The following is a 17,273-nucleotide window of genomic DNA, read 5'->3' on the forward strand; positions in this document are numbered from 1 at the left end:
AATAAACAATCCCCACACCTTGGCCCGCTCCAAATCCCTTAAGTCCCTAAACCCAAATTCCTTGGGAAGGTGAATTTGAGGTTTCTTCTCATCTCCTCATTCGCCTGCCCTACAATTAAACTCTCTCTCGGCTGTAATCCTCAATGTCGCAGTGTGCTGACTGGCTGTATACCAGGCAAACAAACCTATTACACACAGATTATAATCTGAAATCCCAAGACAACTCATGCCGACGGATTCTATTCTCTTTATTTTATAAAAGGAAAAACGAGGCTCAGGAGTATTAAGTGGCTCACCTGAGGCTGCCCCACGAAACTTTCAGAACACAAGGGAGTAAGTCACGTTTGAAAAGGCTTTAGTGTGAATTCTAGGCAAGAAACTTCTCTTAGGGAGACCTTACAAGGCAGTGCAGCGCGGAAGTTCCAGCTCTGGAGCATCTCTGAGTTGAGATGCCAGAGTTGGAATTCAGACCCCGTCCAACTGGCCCCAGGGCTGGAGCTTTTGCACTGCACTGCCTCGCTCCCTCCATCCTCTGCTCATCTCAGGGCGAGGCAGAAACGAGCCCAGAGCATCCCCCTGTTCAGCATCAACCAGGAACACGCTTGTCGGGCACTATGCACACTGGGCCACTACACTCGTTCCAGCAATGACTGAGGGGGTGCTCCGCACGGTGATTTTGGAGTTACAAGTGTTCTCAAATAGGCAAGTTCACAGATGCAGAATCTGTGAATAATGAGGACTGACTGTACACTGAAGTCACTGCTCCAGTAAAGAACACACATGTGCACAGGTAAACACAACCAGGAACTCGATTCCTAATCACCAGAGCACACTTGCCACCTTCCTTTCAAAAACCTCCAAGCTGCCATTAGCATACACTAAGAAAAGTACATCCCCAACATGCTATTTTTACAGAAGCCAACTTCCAGAGACATCTCTATTCTAGGATTCATCACGTACAGCGACCACAGGAGACAGGCAAATGTTCTTTCAGTGACTGCACTCAACCCAGTGACGAACTGCAGCGACTGAGAGTGCGTGCTGGAATCTATTTCATCCGCAGCAACTCTCCCAAACCGCTTTCTCCCCCAATCAATCCAGAAGCAAGAGCTTTTGGAAGCAAAACTCTCTTTTTCACAGGTGTCTGCTGAAAGCACCTAAAGACGCTTTTGAATTCAGGATAGACATAACCATTCGGTGCTTCCTCTGCCCTTTGTGTGATCAAAGGTCTCCAACACAGCATTCTCCACGTGAACGACGATTCCTGTGTGACACACTTGTGCTCCTACAGGGGGCAGACGAGTTCACATGGAGGCCCCACTCCTACTCAGAGGATTTCTCTGGAGCAGCTGTGCGGCCGCCTTTGATCTGGATGTCCCAAAATAACCACCTCCTCCCACTAAGTCACGGCATTAGGAGGGCAAAGGAGACAAGCAGTGAAAACAGACTCACCTGATCTTTTTCATACTTCATCTGGCAAGCCGATGCATACCGGTTGCAGCCCGGCACTGGATTCAGAGGCCGACACACGTTAATGTAGTATTTCCTCCACGTGACATGTTCCCCTGAGTTGTCCATGGCGTACCAGTTTCCTCCAGGGCCACCTTCAGATTTTGCCAGACTAAAATTTCAAAGCAAAATTATACGCTCTTTAAGAGCTTACATGTTTCAGTCTAATTTATTTCTATGTAGTTGGGGAAGTAAAGCTACCAAATAAAGCATGCTCCACCAATCACACAACCAGAAGTTGGCTTGTCTGGACTCATGACACACCAGGATTACACTCAACCTTCGCTAAACTCAGTATGCAGTGGACCTTGACTGTCCCCCATGCCTCTGAACTGACAGTCATTGGTTAAATGATGAAGCTAAAGGCTGAGGCTCTGCTGTGGCCAAGACTGGTTGCTATCCCAAAGGCGACCAGACTGTTATTAGAATTCACTCTGCTGAAAATGCCCCACCTTGGTCCTGCAGCCCCAGAGCCAGCATCACTCCCCATCATCAGCTCAGTCACAGGCTCGCCAGCAACACCCGCAACCTCAGCATCTGCACCAGGCCGAAAACAGAGCAGCTGACTCTGCCTCACCTGGAGAGGTCGTACTGCTCCAGTGTGGAGGGGTCGGTCACCACGCATTCCAGGGGCTCCTCCGGGCAGGCATAGCTGGTGTACCACCGGAAGTTGTAGGTGGAGTTATCCTCTTCCTAATCCACGGCAGCAGAGAAATGCAGGGAGGGATGGCAAAAAGAGAAAGACACATGACATAAAGCCAGGATTCAAAAAAGGATAAGACCAGTGTTCCCAATGAGAAACTGAAAAAAAAGCCTACTCTGCCCATCTCCCTTCATTTTATTAAAGGAAGATTGTTCAGTAATATATCAGGATGAAAACTTAGCCTCTGCTAAGTGGGGGTTAATTCAGGATTTTTTTAATGCTTTTGCATGTTTTGTACCCAAAACTGACAGGCTTGTGGGCTGTTATTAAGGTGCACAACCCACTAAATAAACAGCTTAAGAAACTAATACTGCCTAGGTACCCTGTCAAATCTAATTATGGTGATGATTTGGCCAGAAACCCAGACTGACACAAGCTCTGCCTCTCAATGAAAGGCCCAGCACAGGCGCGAGTATCCTCAGGGAGCGCGATGAGGGACAAACATTCCTACCTGATATTCAGGGAAGCCCACCCCGGCGTCTCGATCACAGAGAAAGGTGATGAGCGTAGCTCTCGGTGTGTGTCTTTCGTTGTTATAAGGCGTGCCGCCTCTGTAGTTCAGTTGGATCATCCCATCATAATACGAAAGCTTCGCATTACTCAGTCCCAAGTTCCAAGTCTTCTCATCACTGAAATAAACACACATTTCTCTCAGCAAAGGCCTGAGGGCAGAAGCAGTGCAAGGCTGCCACACTGAAGGGAGGGCCCGTGAGCGACGTGGGGAGTCACCAGAACCAGGCCAGGGCTGCAGACCACAGGAACCCACACAAGGTCTCTAACTGTAGCAGGGACACTGGGACCCAAATCTCCTCTTGGCACCACTGGTTTAGACAACTCACTTCATTCGAACTAAAGCTACACAGAATGCAGAAATACGCACAGAAATATCTAGGAAATGAGAAGCCCAAAATGCACACAAGTGAGGCATGACCTCAATCCACCCTTCTTTCCCAAGGACGGGCCTGCTCCTTCCTCTGGGAAATTAAACTCCTAACATCCTTCAGTTTTCAGACCAGGTCTCATCACTATTTAAATGCTTGTCATAAAGCGATGACATTAAGTGAGAACACACCTATTCCTGAAAAAAAAATTTGTTAGCACGTAATACCTAAGAATGAAACAGAACTGAGAAGCTAGTTACTTGCCTTTTTGCCACCTGGCAGGCTCCTGAGTCTGGCTGACAGGGGCTCACAGACACTGGGCCACACACATTTATATAAAAGTCATACTTCTTTGTCTCAACTTTATAGGCACCATTTTTCTTTGTGAGAGGTGATAAGTCAAAAGAAAACCCTAAAAAAAAGAAAAACAGTAAAATTATGGAAGGTCAGTCCGAACAGTTAACAGAGTGGTCTCACCCCACAGTTTGAAAGGGAGAGGTCCTTCCCAGGAGGTTCCCAATGGCAGGAAGAAGTGAAGGAGGCAGAAGAGACACTGCCCCTTGAGGCCACCAGAACCGCGATTACTAACATTTTCCTTCGAGATGGATCCAACTCCACCATTCCCTTCTACTGGGTTAGCCTGAAGCCCTATTCAAGAAAGCCCATAACTGCTGGCTAATAAACAACCAGCATATTCAAAGTAGGATGAGCACAATATTATGGCCTTCTTGTAAGGTCTCCCTCAGAGAGGTTTCTTGCCTAGAATTCACGTGAAAGCCTTTTCAAACCTAATTTACTCCCTTGAGTTCCAAAAGTTTTACATTCAGCAAACCCACCTCAATAATGAATTTAAGATAGTATTTTCAATATCTCAAATAAGTCCCAAACATCGGCTGTTCAGAATTGTGTTCAAACAGCATGAATAAAATTCTAAGGCAGGTTACCTTGAAAACCTCACAGAGAATGTTTAGGAAAAAACCTTAAGTGGTTCCAAGTCACATTAACGCAGAGGTCCTGCTCGGACACAGACCTGCCTGGGAGTCAAAGACCGTGCAGTTCTCCCCTTCTGTCTTCGACAGCACACAGGCCGCAGCTGTGTGCCACTCAAACTCATAAAAGCAACCGCCTTCCCCAGAAGTTCTCAACACTGGTGCACTTTCCAGATCACCTGTCAATGGGGAAAAGAGATGGGGATCACTAATCCATTCATTCCTAAAAAATCTTCCCTCATTCTTCTCTGCTAGAAGTAGACTTGGAAGGGACAGCAGGAAATGAGGTAGAATGCATGGAAGGGTCAAAAAACAGCCCTACAAATACTGTAGCATTCCATCTATATGAGGTATCTAGAACGGTCAAATCCATAGAGACAAAAAGTAAAAGAGAGGGAATGGAGAGCTGTGTTTAATGGGAACTGAACTTCAGTCTGGGAGGATGAAAAAGTTCTGGAGATGGATGATGATGGTATTACACAACAATGTCACCAACCTACATACTTAAAAGTGGTTAAGATGGTAAATTGTATGTTATGTTGTATATTTTACCGTAAAACAAACAAACAAACAAAATGATCCTAGCTTCTGACTTTATCCCACAGCTGGGAACTTATCCAAAGGAAATATTTCAATGGGAGGTAGAGAGAGGATACATAATGGCACGATTAGCAATACTGGAAATGTGCTATTAATCCAACAATAAGAAAAATGTTTAAAAATAGTAAAACCACACCATGTCAACAAGGAAGTTCCTAAAAATTATTAATAGAACTGTGAAATACAGAAGAGTATTTACAAAATACTACACTTTGAGAAACATTAAGATTTGTTAACATAAAAGTTCTGACTTCGTAAAAACATACACCTATAAATAAAGGTAATGAAAATTAGCATTGTGTTTAAGTGGTGAGATCATGGGCAATGTTTTAAACCATTTATGATTTTTTTCCCCTTTGGAGGAAGTTAAGTAACCGCATGACTGGCCCCGTATCAGTCCCGAGGAAGAGGATGCAGTGCTGAGACCCACAACACTTCCTTCTGACACCATCTGGTTTCTCCATTTCTCATTTGGTTTTGGGGAGGGGCTGAGGGGAAAAATCCAAATGACCTAGTTCCCATCATCAAAGATTCTGGAACTCAAAATGCTTAACACCATGCCAATCTGTCTGATCACCTTTGCAGTGACTGATGAGGAACAGAGATATGAAGAATGCAGGACCTCAGGCAGAACCCAACAAAAGATTTCATCATTTTTAAAATTTTTACCTGGCTTGCATACAAGTGTGATATTAGTTCTTATTTTCTTGCCATGACCACAATCATCACCATCTGAATAAGAGAGTTGAATGTTGCCTTTCTCTTTTGTGGGAGAAGAAACAAATTTTCCCAGATTTTTACTTCCATTCTTATCTGGAAGAGAAAGGGGGAGGAAAAAAAAAAAAAGATATGGTTAAAAATTATCACCATGCGGACAAAGACGTGATTTAAAAAAAAGAAAGAAGAAATCAGCCCAAACCCAGCCAGTGCAGCCCCTTCTCCAGCCCACCGAACCCCCCAGGGCAGCCAATGGGTTTCCCTAGAGTGCCACGTTTGACTAGATGTTACCAGCCACGTCGGGGTCCTCCAAGGTCATCCATAGGCTCAGCAGGAAAGTGCCATGAATGACGCAAAATGAAAAACCAAATGGCTTTTGCAACATGCATCAGCGCCAACTGTAAACTGACACTGTCCGCCACTGTCGGGGCTTCAGCTATCCCAAGACACAAAGTCTTTTGAAAGCACAGCCACACAGCCAAAGGGTGAGAATGTGTCTCATATCCAAAGCAGAAACTAACGAAACCTGTTTAGCAACCCAAGCGGGAGGCCACTTACTTCTTGGTTCACTTGGTTTTTATTATAAAGGATTAAAAGTCTGCTCCGAAGTCCTTCTTAGTAAAGACATGGACATGCCTGAACCTGCTTTTGAAGACACACCAGCAATTCTGAATACCAGGGTCATTCCTAAAATCCAACCGAGGCTCACAATTTCTTACTGAATGCTTTTAACAGATTCTCATAGCCTGGCATTTTCAAAGCGAGTCATAAAAGACAAAAATGAATGTGCTAAATACCTGTATCAAATAATTGAGGAGTCTCTGCATGACAGTTACGGGACCAAAACAATGACAGCAAAAGGAAGCGAAGCATGCAGGCCCCTCCTACACTAGGGCTACAGCTGAGATTACACTTTCCTTAAGCCACAACTTTTGAACAATTCTAGGCAATAAAGTTTTGTTTAAAAAAATAAAATTACTTGTACACAAATACTGGCAATGATATTCTTCAGGTTACAAACTCAAAAGATGATGTAGTATTTTCCACATGGTTCCTTCTGTTCCCAGTTATGGCTTTAGCCCGTATCAGGAAGCTACAGCCAACTTCAGGATTCCAGAGCGCATCAAGCAGTCAAGCGACATTTGATTCATGAATAAAAATGTTTTACCATCCTTTATGTGAATATAGAAAGAGGAGGCTTAGATGAACCACAGGAAGCTCTTCTAACTCATTCCAAACTGGATGCCCTAGAAAACCATCACCTAGATCTTCCCTCCGGACACAACTCACCCACTGCGCACACTGCCGCATCCTCGGGGCACCCTCGCGCCTTGTCTGCCTGCAGCACTCTGTGACAGATATTAATGAAAAAATGCTTCTTCTCTGTTTCCGTCTGGCTGCCATCCACGGCTTCCCAATTCTGCTCTGGTTCTGTAACAAAAGTGTATTTTAGCCAAAAGCAATGCTGATTTCTGTGAGTCACAGAATAAATGGTGATGCAGCCAAAGGTCAAGGGACCAGAGCTCCCAAAGCACTTCGTCCCTCAATCCCCAGCACTCACGTTTCTGGAACCCGGGCAGACTGAAGGCACAAAAATTCACCGAGATTCTCAGGTTTCTCATTTAATGTGACAGAAACAAACTACACCCCAATACTTCTTCAGAAGAGTAGGCCCAACTGGGTGATAGAGAATTAAATAGCAAAATTCTCCCAAGCCCCACAGTATGAAATTAGAAACTGAAAACCCAAATCAAGAAGCCATCCTGTGTCTTGGGACGTAGTAGAGTGGTACACCATTGATAATACACCAGCTCAGCTCAGCCCCTGTGAAGGCCTGTGCAGCTAAAAAAAGCCAGCAACCTCTTACACAACTGCAGACTCGGTGCAGGACACAATGCATGCTACCACAGAAGACAAGCAAGGTACCACAGGTGGCCACTGAACTCACAAGACTCATGAGCTGGTGAGTGTGAGCAGACACTGATTAGGCGCCTGCAGGAGGTGAGGGGACACCAGCTGAGTGTCACCAGCGCAGCACGCGAGGGCAAGGGCATCCACAAAAAGCAAACCACACAGTGAACAGTCGCTGAAGAAGTAACTTAGAAAGTGTGTAAAGAAGGAGGTAAAGATATAAAAATACATCTTCTCATTTGAAAACGCTCCCTTTGCAGGTTGGGTACTGGGGTTTGGAAGGCAAAAACCCCATGACTCATCAGTGGTGATACAGTACATTTGGAGAAGTACTTTCCAATGTCAACAGCCTAAAAGAAACCATACAAGACTGTGCATGTGAACAAGGACCTGCCCTAAATACTGGAAGTCTGGGGTGGAGCCAGGTGGGCTGTAAAGTCTTAAGGGACTTCTTCAAGCAGTAAGGAGCAGTTTTAGCTCTCCCCTCGTAACTTCCTTAGGGCTATCTCCGTGCAAATGCCACGAAATACTCCAGATTCCAAGAGACCAGAGCTGTGTCAGGAAGTCTACAGATTGAAAAATGTCTCTCTCCTTATCTCACAGGTCCTAGGTTGTCTCTTATACACAGTGATTTTTTTTTTTTTAAAAAAAAAAAGGTTGACTTAAGGGATCTCACAGGACCACCCACTTTACTGGAAGAAACTCGGGCTGGGAGAGCAGCTCGCTCAAGCAAACGCAATTGGATGTGGCAACATCAGTCCTCAGCCAGGTCTCCAACTCTGCAGCTAGAACTCTTTCCACTTCACAGAAAACCAGTGTCTTCACTAGCACACATGTGGCAGAATTAATTACGGCACCGTTCCCTGCAGCGCACAGGGTGTTTAACCACAACAGCACTGCCAGCACTCACTGCCCAGGCGGTTCACAGTGAGGCAGGTTCTCAAACACTCCACAAGAGGGATTCATTCCTCTTTCTAACCTGGTATTTTCCAAACCAAGTGGGGCTCAGAAGACAGGAGCAGCAGTCCTGTCACCGCTGCAGTTTTATTTTTCTAAAAAAAAAAAAAAAAAGACATACATGTGCAGAACATGCAGGTGTGTTATATAGGTATACATGTGCCATGGTGGTTTGCTGCACCTACTGACCCATCCTCCGAGTTCCCTCCCTTCGCCCCCAAGCCTAAACAGGCCCTGGTGTGTGCTGTTCCCCTCTGTGTCCATGTGTTCTCAATGTTCAACTCCCACTTACGAGCGAGAACATACCGCCAGCAGTTCTGTGACTGTTCTGGTTGGTAATTACATGAGGCAAGTCATTCTCTCTGCTTCAGGTCATCTCCCCCTTACAGAGGCAACTGGCTTCTGCACAACTAATTTGAGCTGCCAAAAGGGTAAAACCAGAAATCTCCCCCATCAGATTATCCCTGCTTGAGACTCCCATTCTTCTTACTCGATCTGCTCTGTTTACTGCTAAATTCCAAGCCCCCAAGGACAGGGACTGTGCTGTGGGGGGCACTGCTGCCTCCTCGGCACCTCGTCCGGTGCCTGCTGTGCAACAGCAAGCTCAGCCTCGAGGACAAGCCCACTGCACACCACTGAGGCACCAGTGAACAGCAGCCCAAGGCACACATCCATCTGCCTAGAGGATCCAAACAGAAGAACCCCAGGGGCAGAGGCTGCAGATCCCACCTCAGAGACGGAACAGAGGCAGTGTGTAAAAGGGTAAAAACACAAGGTCAAAAGACAGCAACTGAGCCGCAGCTCCACTCTGTGGGCCTGAGAGTTCCTGTGTTAAGTGGGAATATGGCCTATGGGAAGGCTGTTATAAGAGAGAAAAAAAAACTTTAAAGGAAAAAAAAGCAAGCAAGTAAGCTTCTAAACAACACAGAGCACAGGCCTGACACCCTGCAGGTGCAGGGCAGTTTCTGCTCAACTATGATAAGCCCAAGGTAACCCGACCAGAAAACAATAATGCTGGTCTCAGAATTCAGATACTCCACCTCCCAATCCAATGCTCCTTCTAATAATTCACACAGCCACATGAAAAAAGCGGGCGGTAGGCTGTGACCCAGCCCACTGACAAAGAAAATAGTAACAGCATTTCCAAAAGTACTCAGGGAAATTGTTCCACGAACACATGGACTGAGACCCACACGGCAAGGAGGGCAGTACCTGCGTGGCGGACCAGCGCGGACAGGTCGTAGCGCTTCTTCCCGTCGACGGCACCGCAGAGAAGGTCTTCCTTCTCCTTAACACAGGCGTATTTCGTGTCCCATGTGAAGAAGTAGGTGCAGTCAACCTCTCCTGTGAATACAGGACTTCCTTTCCCATCGTTACCTGTACGATTCAAGAGGAGAAATTTAAACTCCATACGTGACCAAAACTGAGGAACAGCTAAGGAGCAAGGAAGAAACTGAACAGGACCAATGCCAACTGACCAGTGAAAAAATTCAGGTCCAGACTTTCTTAGAGACCTTGGGGGTCTGAGATGGCAGAGGCTTCTATTGAGCTTCAGATGCTTAACCCTAAGTCCTCGATGGCAGGCTGGCAGGCCAGCATGCCTCTCACCTTGGGAGACATTGACAGAGGCCGTGTACAGAGCCTTCAAAGATAAGATTAAAAGGGCAGGCAGGAGGAACGCAAGGGCAGTGAGTGGGATCCTCTGCTCCCGGGCTATGATCAGCTCCCAGAGGCTTCTGAACATCTCTGGGTGACAGTGGGGACTCGCAGAAAAGAAGACAGAAATGGAGCTCTAGTTCCCTGAGCACCACTGACTTCGTGATGCGACTGTGAACAAGACAAGTTCTCTGGGACTCATCCCTAAAGTAAAACAAGGGTGGAAACCACCTACAGTCAATTGCTCCCAGTGAAAGCACGGCAAGGTCCTATGCCAGCCCAACAATGTTAGCGGCACATCTTCAAACAGTGCTGGCATTCTGTGGCTCCGTCAGTGCACCTGTCTGTAACACCTTCCTCAAATTGAGCCTCTTCTTCCACCAAGAGTGAGCCCCCCAGACTTCCCATTCCTCAGCAGGAATAGCTCAGGTCTAAGTCTGAAAACCAGCTCTTCACAGGTCACGTCCCCATCCCATGGACGCGGAGATTCGGAGGCTTTGCTGACTTGCTCCTTGCTGGAAATCCTATGCCTGCACCTTTCCAGACTAGGGGGCCGTGGGCACAACCCTCCTTTTCCCAACCCTGATGGTTTCATAATCCTTGTCTGAGCCTCCCACCATGTGATCTGCCTCCTTGCGGTTTGGTATCATAAGCTATGCAATGATCTAAGAAAACGGGAAGTAAGATTCTGTATCAAGAGCAAACGATACTTCAATTGTAATTTCTACCAAATCTTTAACAGTGTCATCACTATAATTATACTACCAGCCACAGCAGTGAACCTGTACTGAGCATAGTCGCAGCCAGGCACTGAGCTCAGCATCTCAGCTACATAAGGGCGAGCTGCAGAAAAACAGGCTCTGTTTAAGTACTTTCTTTATGCAGTTACGTGCTGCATAACATTTGGTCAACAGCAGACTGCATATACAACAGTGGTCTCAAAAGATTGTAATACCGTATTTTTACTGGACCTTTTCTATGTTTAGATATATTTAGATACTCAAATACTTACCATTGTGTTACAACTGCCGGCAGTACTCAGTACACTCACGTGCTGTACACACTTGTAGCCCAGGAGCAATAGGCTACACCATATAGCTTAGGTGTGCAGCAAGATATACCATCTAGGTGTGTGTTAAGTACACTCTATGATGTTCATACAATGACAAAATCACCTAAAGACACATTTCTCAGAACATACTCTCATTATTAAGCAACACATGACTATATTAATCTATTTGATCCTCAAAACCCTATGGCAAAGGTACAATTTTAGCACCATTTTGCAGATTTAAGATGCCTAAATAATTTGCTTATGGTTTCATAACTAAAAACTAGGGCAGTGCGAATCAGACCGAGGGTCTGGCCTCATCCATGCTCATAACCACAAGGCAAGATCTCCCCACTCTACTGTGGGTTTTTTTTCTACTTTTCTTTTTTTCTTTGGTTTTCTCTCCTGTGTTTTTTGTTTGTTTGGTTTGGCCCCTGAGCTTGCCGGCGAACTAACTTAGCAATAATGACGCGCCTCTGCCTCTCCATCCCGCCCACAAGGTTTACACACAGTTTAATCCTACTGGATTCACATTTCACTATTGAAAAAGATTTGTGTTCTGCAAATGTGAAGCATTCACCGCGTTTTTCTTTTACCGGGTAAGTTTACAAACAATTAAATACCACTACAAATCGTCCTAGTACTCGTCCGTACTTTTGAGCTGGTTTTGCATCTGAGACGTACTAATAATCTGCAGGCAGAGTCCACTGTAAATAACCATTGCTATGTACCTTACACGTATTCTTACTTCATTCCTCAAAGAATGTTAGCAGAACAGTAAGTTGTGCTCCCCTCTCCCAAACCACTTCGGTTCATTTTTAAGCATACTGGGCTTTGACTTCAGAAATCACTATTCATGAGGCCTATGGTTTCTGTCCGCTCATCAGCAATGTTAGGATTAGCTCTGCACAATCTCTCCCTCATTCACACAATCCCCAAGTTGCCAGTCTGGCTCCACAGGCTCGAGTTTATTCTCCAGCACACCACTTTGTGTCCTCAGTCTCTCGACTCCAGCAAAAGCGGAAGGAAGGTTTTCAAATGGAACCAAGGAGCTCTCTGCCTAAGGAGCAGGCAGCAGCACCCATTTCTCTGTGGCAAAAACAATGCTACCTCTTACCCAACTTGTTTAATTTTTCCTCTAGACACATAGCTAAACTCCATTTCCCAGCCTCCCCTGCTATTCAGGCTGGGCCAAGTGACTTATTTCTGCCCTGGAAAAAAACAAAACAAAGCAAATTGATGTTACCATCCTACAGAGCCCTTGGAAGTCACACCTACAGATGGCAGAAACACAGGATGGAAAGAGTGCAGGTCCCCAAATGACCACATGGAGCAGAGCCTGCACTCCCTACCCCAACCCTATCCCCAAGGACTAGCACTGAACTAAGACAAGAAACCTTTAATGGGCTGAGCTACTTAAATTTGTGAGTGGTTTTTTATTAGCCTATCCTAATGAATTCTGCTCTTCCAAAAAATTATCTAACATCCTTATTTAAAGGAAACACCAATAATAAAGCATCACTTTACAACTAGATTTAAACAAATGGTAAAAAACATTATGACCAAAAGGTACACTTACATCCTGAAAAATGCATGAACCTTAGATTCACATGCATAATTCCTAGAGATCCAACTTAAACTACACTTCTATTACACAGCCAATTATCACCCGTTCACCTTCAAAAATACATTACTACATCTATCTAATACACAGAGTCCACCAAGGGATTTTCTTCAAAAACTCTAAGTTTAAATTCGAGCAAAGTAACAATGAACTAATTTTGCAGTACATAGTTTGCTTCAAAGTTTGGAGTGCTGAATTACAGAGCTGGAAGGAATTGTAAGTATTTTTTAATACAACTCCTGCCTGAGAACCAGCTCAAAACCCTCCCACAAAACACCTCACATCTCTCTGTCCAGGCTCCTTGTTACAATCATAAAGATAACAGCTTAGGAAAACATGGGTTTTTAATATCAGGATGTCACTGTTAATTTTGTTAAGTACAACAATGGTACTGAATTTATATAAAGGAATGTTCTTTCTTGGCATCAGGGTGGGGTGATATGGGCCATCAATGACGCATGGCTTACAAGAAAAATCTGCCAAAACATCAAGGGCTCTTAAGAGTGGCAGGCATGTAAATTTTTGTTTCAATGTTCTTTCTGTGTTTGAAAATTTTTATAACGGAAAGGAAAAACGGAGCATTTTGTCAAGCCTCACCTCATCTGGGCTTTAGCTCTCTGGGCCCCATGGTTTCGTAACTAAAAACTAGGGCGGCTGGGAACCAAATCCAGAGGGTGTGGCCTCATCCATGCTCATAACCACAAGGCAAGATCTCCCCACTCCACTGCGGGTCTTTTTGATTTTTTTCTATTTTTCTTTCTTTCTGTTCTTTGGTTTTTCTCTCCTGTGTTTTTTGTTTGCTTGGCTGGCAGCTCCTCAATGCCCATACCTCTTCCCTGTAAGTCTGAGACGACATAATGCCCTTCTCATATGCTGCTCATCCTTTTCAATCTTTCTGGATAATGATTCCGTCTTCCCAGCATCCCCAAATGAGATCAGCACACTCTCAAAGATCTCGGCCAAGTCATTAATAAAAAACCCTGAACAGAACAGGGCCAAAGGAGGTCATCACAAAGTTGGAGGGAGACTCAGACCACAGCAGAGCAGCCCAAGCCAGCAGGAAGTCCAGGAGAGCCAGTTGGGGTGACCTGGGAGCCAGAACCAAGGTTGGGCATCAGAGGGGCTGGGCACATGGGGAAGATACAGGCTGTATCCCTAGGGACTGGGGACACCGAGTAGGAGAGATGTGATTCAGGGTGCAGACACGGCTAAGTAGGCTAGTAGCGTAGGTAGGCTAAGAGGTGAGGGTGATGAGAGAATGATGGAGAAGCTGAGGGGTGCAGGGAGTGCTTAGACCAGATGGGAGGTGCATTTTCTCATTCACGAGTCAGATGTCTGTCACACCCCTGCTGAAAATCCTTGGGACTTCATAGATTTCCAGATATAATCCAGCTCCTCTGCAGGACATACAAGTTTCTTACAATACTGCACACTCACCATTCCAGGTCGTCTTCAGCCACATTCCCCATACACGGCCTCTAACCCGCTTGCAGCTACCCTGGTCCATGCCTTTGAATGTCTGGAGGTCCAGGCCCTACAGCCACCCCAACACGGGACTGGCACGTTCCTAAACGTAGTGTGGCTCAAGCAGCACTTCCTTCTCTCTTAACTGCCTGGCCCCTGCACCCAGCCCAGACTCCAGCCAGTTGACCTTCGTGCCTCCCTCCTGGTAAAAGAGCGAAGTGACGACACTAAGCACTAGCTCTACTCTGGCAGCACTGCCCTGAACCTCCATCCTCATGCTCCTTATCTCTCTCTGCTCCTAGTCTGTGAACACCTAGAGAGCCATCTATCCTTACAACACCCTCCAGCCTCATAGAGCCTAAGCAAATAGGCACTAAAAAAATGTGTGTATTGGGAAAGTAACAAAAGCGGCCACGCAGAGAACAAGGACAGCAATGGCAGACCTGTGAACGAGGGCACCCCAGGGGCAGGTGCCACAACAGCAGTTACTGGGGCATTTTGGAAAGCCTTCCCAGCGGAAGACCCCGGGCTGGATATTGGCCTGCTTGCTAGGACGCTCGCAGTGCTGCGGAGCTACCGGGGCAGGGGTGCCTAAGTGTCTCTCCCAACGCACACCTCATCTCCGGAGGCCTCGAGAGCAAGGTTCCCATCATGTCCAGCTGCCTCTCCCTCATCCCACAGTGAATCCTGTAGCAACCCACCCTGTCACCAAGCCACACAAAGCTCTGCCATAGAAGAACACACGGAAGCAAGGGCCAGAAAGACCCTCTGGGTGTGGCAGCACTTGGGGCAAACTACAGAAACCCAGAATGGGCTCTAGAACTGCTCTGAGCAGTGGTAGGGTGCCCTGCAGGGTGCCTGGAGTCACAGCCTGGGGGTCAACAGATGGCACAAGTTTCTGATGGTGTGGTTTTTAATAAGTACACTAAGCCACTCTCTTTAAGGAATGACTTCTACTTTCACCTCCTGGGCGCAGCTGCCAACCCAGAGGCAGCTACAACGGTGTCTACAATCGTCCAGATATGGACAGTGGCACCGCTTTTTGAAATGCCAGTGTCTTGGTGACTCAAGGGTGCTTCTCATCACTCGGAGAAATGCACGCCTTCGGCTTCAACGTACCCAGTGACATTGTGCAATCCCCAGATCCAAACTCTACCACAGGCTCACCACTTTGCAAAAAGGATTACCTTGACACTCATTACATAAAAGAAGAGGTCCCTCAAACAAAACTGGCAAGCCATCTCGCCCCTGCCGAATCTGTCCTTGCTGTAGTTTAGTATGCACCAAAATGCAAGACGAAAACTTTCCCAACAAGCTCAGTGCTGGGCCCACTCCCAAAACAAACAGAGAGAACCAAGGAAAATGCAAACAGGATGTGTGTGTCCACTGGGGCAGTGGGGGTGGGGAAAGTGTTACTCCAATAGAAAAAAACCCAGTCTGGGGGCTAGAGCTGGCCAGTCCAAAGGACGGCATCTGACTCCTCCATTCAATGTTCACTTCCAAGAACACGCCTGTGCACACACACGAGCACATGCCCACGAACGGAAAGAGGAGGGGCTGAACTCCAGCGCACACTTACCTGCGGTTTTATTGCACTCAAAGTTTATGACGCTCATCCGCTGAAACCCTGAGCTGCATTCATCGCCTCCAAAATATATCAAGGTGAGGTCTCCATCCGAATATCTAGATTTTTGTGAATATAAAGACAAATGTGTTTGGGAGAACCAAGAAAGAAACCTGACTCTTTTTAAATGTCTACACTAAGCCTTTTGCATAGCATCAACAAATCACTACTGATCTAAAACAGCAAGCTCTCTAGCCAGCTAGGGAAAAATATCTACAGGAAATGAGTTCCAAATGTATGGGCTTGACATCCTCTCGCTTCAAAGTAGTAACTGGCTGGAAGAAAGTGCTGAAGGTTTTCTGTGAGCATGAAGACTTCTCTTGTTCTCACTTTTAGATTTTGTACAAAATAAATAACGCCCAAGAATTAGACAGGCTTCCTAACAGCCGCCATGAACACAGCCGTGCCTGAGGGGCCTTGGACAATACTGATCCTGAACAATTCGAAAGAAGCAAAAATAAAATGTTTAAAATGCGGCTTCTCGGCAGATATTCCATGCTTTTAAAAAGCTCAAAGACCAGTTCTGGGGTTTTTTGCAGTTTTCTATTCCTAATTTTTGAATCGTAATTGCCCCTAACACGTTTTCAGAAAACTGCATTTTCATCCTGCTTTTCTGAAGGTTAACTACCAAGTTAAGGGTCAAAAGAAATGTGCTGAATGCACTGTTTTAGTTGTTTAAAATTTTCTGTAATGTTGATGGTGCTTGAGATTCTCAAACTGCCAGAGAAAAATCAAAACTCCTTAAAAGCAAATTTTAAAATAAAAAAGCCCTATCAACTGTCAACTCATTAAATAATTTTCCTACAGTAGGTTCTGTACAAACGGTAAGTTTATAAAGTGAACAGTTCTAACAGAAGCATTCTTACTCTAAAGCCAGGAAAAACATTTGATTGTTTAGTGACAAACGGCAACTTGCCAAAGTCTAATAGGAAGGAATGCTGGCGGGACGGACTTCCCTGCACCTTATGGAAAATGGAAAGAGGAAGAAAAGGAGAGGGAGTTATGTTTCACAAGAATACACACAATGCCCTTGAAAATTATGCAGGCCGGGTCCCACGGCCCATGCCTCTAATCCATGCACTTTGGGAGGCCAGTGTGGGAGGATCACTGAGGCAAGGAATTCAAGATCAGCGTGGGCAACATGGCAAAACTTCATCTCTACACAAACTACAGAAATTAGCCAGGCATGGTGGTGCATGCCTGTAGTCCCAGCTATTCGGGAGGCTGAGGTGGGTGAATTACTTGAGGCAGGGAAGTCAAGGCTGCAATGCACCGAGATCGCGCCACTGTACTCTAGCCTGGGCGCCAGAGTGTAACCCTGTCTCAAGAAATACAAAGAAAAAGGAAAAGCACACAGAGGTTGTTGATGTACCGGAGGGTCTGATTCTGGTATCTTCCTGCTGCTTTGACTTGAGACGTATTGTTCTTTTTCACTTGGCAAACCGCAGCTTGCTTTTTATTACAGAACTGTGTTTCAGTTTCTCCACAGACATTCAAATAAAACAAATATTCTTTTCCATCTGAACTATAGGGCGAACCTAAAAAGAGGGAAATTAACAAGAGGCTTGTTTTACATGAATGGGTATT

General features: G+C 45.8%; 1 protein-coding gene across 1 annotated transcript in view; it reads right to left on the reverse strand.

The window, feature by feature from the left end:
- Positions 1 to 17,273, reverse strand: part of IGF2R (insulin like growth factor 2 receptor) — a 131,478-nt gene that overhangs the window by 52,641 nt on the left and 61,564 nt on the right. The window contains exons 9-18 of the mRNA XM_025381933.1: positions 17,059 to 17,224; positions 15,642 to 15,745; positions 9,480 to 9,644; positions 6,690 to 6,830; positions 5,352 to 5,495; positions 4,124 to 4,261; positions 3,358 to 3,505; positions 2,664 to 2,841; positions 2,087 to 2,202; positions 1,453 to 1,621 (exon numbers count right to left, since the gene is read on the reverse strand). Of these exons, the coding sequence (XP_025237718.1) occupies positions 1,453 to 1,621; positions 2,087 to 2,202; positions 2,664 to 2,841; positions 3,358 to 3,505; positions 4,124 to 4,261; positions 5,352 to 5,495; positions 6,690 to 6,830; positions 9,480 to 9,644; positions 15,642 to 15,745; positions 17,059 to 17,224 (1,469 nt within the window). The remainder of the gene's footprint in view (positions 1 to 1,452; positions 1,622 to 2,086; positions 2,203 to 2,663; positions 2,842 to 3,357; positions 3,506 to 4,123; positions 4,262 to 5,351; positions 5,496 to 6,689; positions 6,831 to 9,479; positions 9,645 to 15,641; positions 15,746 to 17,058; positions 17,225 to 17,273) is intronic.

The sequence above is a fragment of the Theropithecus gelada genome, chromosome 4 (assembly GCF_003255815.1).
Source record: "Theropithecus gelada isolate Dixy chromosome 4, Tgel_1.0, whole genome shotgun sequence".
Lineage (NCBI taxonomy): Eukaryota > Metazoa > Chordata > Mammalia > Primates > Cercopithecidae > Theropithecus > Theropithecus gelada.